General features: G+C 37.6%; 1 protein-coding gene across 1 annotated transcript in view; it reads right to left on the bottom strand.

Annotated features, from left to right (window-relative positions):
* GRAMD1C (GRAM domain containing 1C) overlaps positions 1 to 5,302 on the bottom strand; it is a 124,987-nt gene that overhangs the window by 74,395 nt on the left and 45,290 nt on the right. Inside the window, exon 6 of the mRNA XM_011966808.1 lies at positions 2,004 to 2,084. Coding sequence (XP_011822198.1) covers positions 2,004 to 2,084 — 81 coding nt within the window. The remainder of the gene's footprint in view (positions 1 to 2,003; positions 2,085 to 5,302) is intronic.

Genomic DNA, 5,302 nt, shown 5'->3' with positions numbered 1-5,302 from the left:
TCTCTCGCCCAGGCTGGAGTGCAGTGGAGCAATCTCAGCTCACTGTAAGCTCCACCTCCCGGGTTCATACCGGGACTCCGGTGTAGCTGGGACTACAGGTGCCTGCCACCAAGCCCAGCTAATTTTTTGTATTTTTAGTAGAGACAGGGTTTCACCGTAACATGTTAGTCAGGATGGTCTCAATCTCCCGGCCTCATGATCCGCCCACCTCGGCCTCCCAAAGTGCTGGGATTGCAGGCGTGAGCCACTGCGCCCGGCCTCTAATTTCTTAAGGCAGAAATACAGGTTATTGGCTCACTATCATTCTTTTTTAATATAGATGTTTACAGTTATAAATTTCCTTCTAAATACTGCTTTAGCTGCATCCCATAGGTTTTGGTATGTTGTGTTTTTGTTTTCATCTAACCCAAAGTATTTGCTAATTTCCCTCATGATTTCTTCTTTCACCCATTGGTTATTTAGGAGTATTCTGTTTTAATTTCCACTTTTTGTGAATTTTCCAAATGTCCTTCTGTTATTTATTTCTAATTTCATGCCATTGTGCTCAGAGAACATATTTAGTATGATTTCAGTACTGTTAAATGTACTGACACTTGTTTTCTGACCTAGCATATTGTCTATTCTGGAGAATGTTTCATGTGCACTTGAAAAGGATATACATATTCTGCTACTGTTTGGTGAAGTGCATCACAGATGTCTTTTAGTTAGTCTATAGTGTGTTTCAAGTCTTATATTTCCTTGTTGGTCTTCTGTCTAGTTGTTCTATCTATCATTGAAAGTGGGGTATTGAATTCTCCAACATTGTTTGCTAATTATATTTTAAATAAATAGAGATGGGGTTTCGCCATGTTGCTCAGGCTGGCCCTGAACTCCTGGACTCAAGCTATCCGCCTGCCTCAGTCTCCCAAAGTGCTGGGATTACAGGCATGAGCCACCACACCCAGCCCCAAGTTTTACTGTTGAATTGTCTGTTTCCCTTCAATTCTGCCAACTTTTGCTTTGTATATTTTGGGGCTCTATATGAGGTCTGTATATGTTCATGATTGTTATGAATTCCAGATGAACTGACCCTTTATTCTTCCTTGTATCCAATACTTTTTGTCTTAAAAAGACTGTCTTAAAAAGACTATTTTGGCTGATATTACTACATTCACTTCTGTTCTGTTTTGTTTACTGTTTACATGATGTATCATATTTCTTCCTTTTACTTTAAATCTATTTGTGCCTGTCAATCTAATTTGTCTCTTATAGCATATAGATAGATCATGGGTTTTTTTTTTGTTTGATTGTTTGTTTGTTTTTTGAAACAGGGTCTCACTCTGTCACCCAGGCTGGAATGCTGTGGCACGATCATGGCTCACCGCAGCCTCGACCTCCCAGGCTCAGGTGATCCTCCCACCTCAGCCTCCCAAGTAGCTGGGACTACAGGTAAGCATCACCCCACCCAGTTAATTTTTATATTTTTTGTAGAGACAGGGTTTTGCCATGTTATCCAGGGTGGTCTCAAACTCTTGGGCTCAAGCAATCTGCTGACCTCAGACTCCCAAAGTGCTAAGATTACAGGCATGAGCCACTGTGCCTGGCTTGGTTCATGTATTTTTTCATTCTACCTATCTCTGCCTTTTGGTTGCAGTGTTTAATCCACTTATGTTTAATGGTTATTTTGCTATTTGTTTTCTACATGTCCTGTGTCATCTTTGTCCCTGTGTGCCACCATTACTGCCTTCCTATGTGTTAAAAACACATTTTCTAGTGTATCATTTTAATTCCTTCGCTGTTTATTTTTTATTTTTTTATTTTTATTTATTTTCTTGGTGTTTACCCTGGGGATTATAATTAACATCTTAACTTGTAACTATAGACCTTGCTTTGATTGAAGTTTCTACTTAGAATTTCAATTATCTAGTCAAATTTAGTTAAGACAAATAAAAAGGAGCTCTTCAATTCACAAATACACTAGGAGGTTCTTAAAATAAGCAACTGCCTCTGGTGTGAACACTTACCTTATCTAATAATACATTCTGCCACAACCTAAAGATACTGAGGTAACTTCTATCCCTGGCACCAAAAGATGTGAAGAAAAACTGCAAAGAAAAATAATAGGACAATTTTAGTGTCATGGAAAATAAGAGGAGATTATCTGTCATGAAGGTCTATGGGGACTTGCTTATGGTTAAAACAAACTAGTAGGTCAACACTGCCTACTTTGTATACTATTTTTATTTAACTTTGTGTTATAATAGAAGAAACACAGGTAGTTGCTATATGAACAAGGTGTCTTTACAAATTGTATCTTCCAATAAACACAATTTTGTCAGTATTTACTAGCAATGCGGACTTGAAACAGGTAGCTATTTATGTTTCTCAGTTTAACTGTGGAAATCAATCTAAATAAAATTATGAAAAAATGAAAACTTTTATTCTGAACTTTGCAAAGAGATATTGGTTGCCACTTGAGCCAAGTATACACAAAGAATAAGAAAAAAATACATGTGGATTTCAGATAGATTTAAGGATCTTAATTTTTTTAAATTCTATCAGTTTTCATGGTCTTCTAAAACCTCCAGAAATACCTCTCTCTGCTAATAATAAAGCACCCATGCTAACACTGCACTTTTCTTTGAATGCTATAACAGAAAAGTAGCATGTTTCAATCTATAATTCTACATTTTTATTTAATTGATTTTTGCAAAATCACATTTTAAAATAGGCTATTATAAGAAAATGCAACAAGACAGCACTAAATACAGTCTTCTCAGTGTTTTCTCTCTTCCGTTCCCTAGTTTATGACCTTTCATGGCTAAGCAGCTATCGTTAGGAAGGAGAAAGCTCAGTTCTATGCTGGATTAAGTTATTTTATTAAGTAAAATATCAAACAGATAATATTTTGGATGTTAATGCTTTTCATAGAAAGACTTTAGAATGCTATTTTCTAATTCATTAAATCGAAACTTTGCTATACATCATTCATAAAGCAAAACTTTTTACAAAGAAGATATACACAGGATCTCTTCCAAATAGAATTATAGACATAATATGTGATCTAATGATCAATACTTGCTGTTCCCTATTCCCTTTTCTTAGGCCAAATTGTTTTGCCTAATTATAATAACCTTATAACCCTGTGTTCAGATATATAGATTTTAAAAATCTCCTAGTCTATCTCATTTTCACCACTGTGTTATGCTTGCTGATTCCCACTTCCTGTACTAAATAGCTTAGTATTAACTTTATCTACTCTCATGCACAACCACCACATTCCCAACTCCTTAAAATGACCAGCTTTTTGGATAATCTACATAAATTACTACCTTTCTTTTATTCCTTGCTAGATATCCAACCTCAAAAACATATTAATAAGTCTTGATTTGGCTGGGCACGGTGGCCCACGCCTGTAATACCAGCATTTTGGGAGGCCAAGGTGGTTGGATTACCTGAGGTCAGGAGCTCAAGACCAGCCTGGCCAACATGATGAAACCCGGTCTCTACTAAAAATACAAAAATTAGCCTGGCATGGTGGTGGCAAGTGCCTGTAGTCCCAGTTTCTCGGGAGGCTGAGGCTGGAGAATCGCTTGAACCTGGGAGGTGGAGGTTGCAGTGAGCTAAGATCATGCCACTGCACTCCAGCCTGTGCGCCAGAGTGAGACTCGGTCTCAGACAAAAATAATAAATAAATAAATAAAATAAAATAAATCTTGATTCAATAATAGCCTTCTTATGAGTTTGGAAAGAGTTCCGGATAATGATATCTCTAAGTCGCTGAGGCATAGAATATATTCTAGAACCTAAAACAACTAAAATTGCTATGATTAACCTTCCTTTAGTCACAGAGTATATAAAAGGGGTGAATATTTAGTAGTACAGAATTTTTTACCATGATGATGAAAAAATGAAATCATTGCGTTAACATAGTGAGGAAGTTAAGACCACGGTCTCTGCAATTAAATGAACTGGGTTCACAGTCTTGCTCTATCACCTATTGTTAGTTCTGTGAATTGGCTCACTTTTCTTTTCTTTAGTTTTCTCATCTCCAAAGTGAGAATAATTATCACAGTGGATCTTTATAAGAATTAAATAAGAAAATATATGTAAAGAGCTTAAAGTAGTGTCTATATAACAGTAAGTGTTCAGTAAATGCTGACTTACTGACAGTATTAAAATTTAAATGCTTGATCCTGAAATTCCAATACATGTGTGAGAAACGTCACACACGAGCATAAGAGGGCATGGTCAGGCTGTTCACTGCAGCACTGTTTGTAATAACAAAATATTAGAAAGAAACTAATTGTAAAGGAAATCGCGGTATATCCATTCTATGAAATACCATACAGCATTTTTTTAAAAAGCGGTGGGTCTATCTACATATGCAGACCTACAACTACTAGAGATAATGTTGTTGTTGTTGTTGTTGTTTTAAAAAAAAAGGAGAGCTGATGAACAACACATGTAAGATGACATTTACTTTTTTTAAAAAAGAGCAAAACCATACATTTATACATGCATGCCTGTATGTAAATACAAAGAAAGGAAGTCTGAAAAGTCTGAAAAGATATATACCAAACTGATAGCATTTGCCTCTAGAAAGAAAATGGAATTATTATGGGTATGGAATGAAGATGTTAGTTTTGAAATTGTCTGATGATTTTGTTAAAAAAATGAAAAAGTATATTATGCATTAATTGTAAAACTAAGAATATTTAAGTCTTCCTCTTTCCTTCCTGAACAGTTCAGCCCTAAAGCTATTGGTGGAACAGAGAAAAGTAGGCATCCACACTAGGAGTGTGGGAGGCGACACAGGAGGTGCAGTAGCCTAAAGCAGAGTGTCAAAACCAGATGAGAATGAAAAGGTTGGCCGGGTGCAGTGGCTCATGCTGGTAATCCCAGCACTTTGGGAGGCTGAGGCGGGCAGATCACCTGAGCTCAGGAGTTTGAGACCAGCCTGGTCCATATGGGGCAACCCTGTCTCTACTAAAAATACAAAAATTAGCCAGGTGTGCTGGCAGGTACCTGTAACCCGAGCTACTGGGGAGGCTGAGGCAGGAGAATTGCTTGAACCCGAGAGGTGGAGGTTGCAGTGAGCCGAGATCGCGTCACTGCACTCCAGCCTCATTGACAAGAGTGAAACTCTGCCTCCAAAAAAAGAAAAAAAAAATGAAGAGGTCATCCCCTGTGTGGAGTGTCAGAGCCCAAGTGAGTAAGGGCCTCCACATATGGGGATGACGTGGAGAACTGTATTAGAACAAGAACGGGGTGAAAAAAGTATGGAGGAGGAGCATGAGCCAGAGTTCAAGGAGGGTGACCA

The sequence above is a fragment of the Mandrillus leucophaeus genome, unplaced genomic scaffold (genome assembly GCF_000951045.1).
Source record: "Mandrillus leucophaeus isolate KB7577 unplaced genomic scaffold, Mleu.le_1.0 Scaffold775, whole genome shotgun sequence".
Lineage (NCBI taxonomy): Eukaryota > Metazoa > Chordata > Mammalia > Primates > Cercopithecidae > Mandrillus > Mandrillus leucophaeus.
Note: the sequence above shows the minus strand (reverse complement) of the source record. Positions and strands in the feature narration are given on the sequence as shown.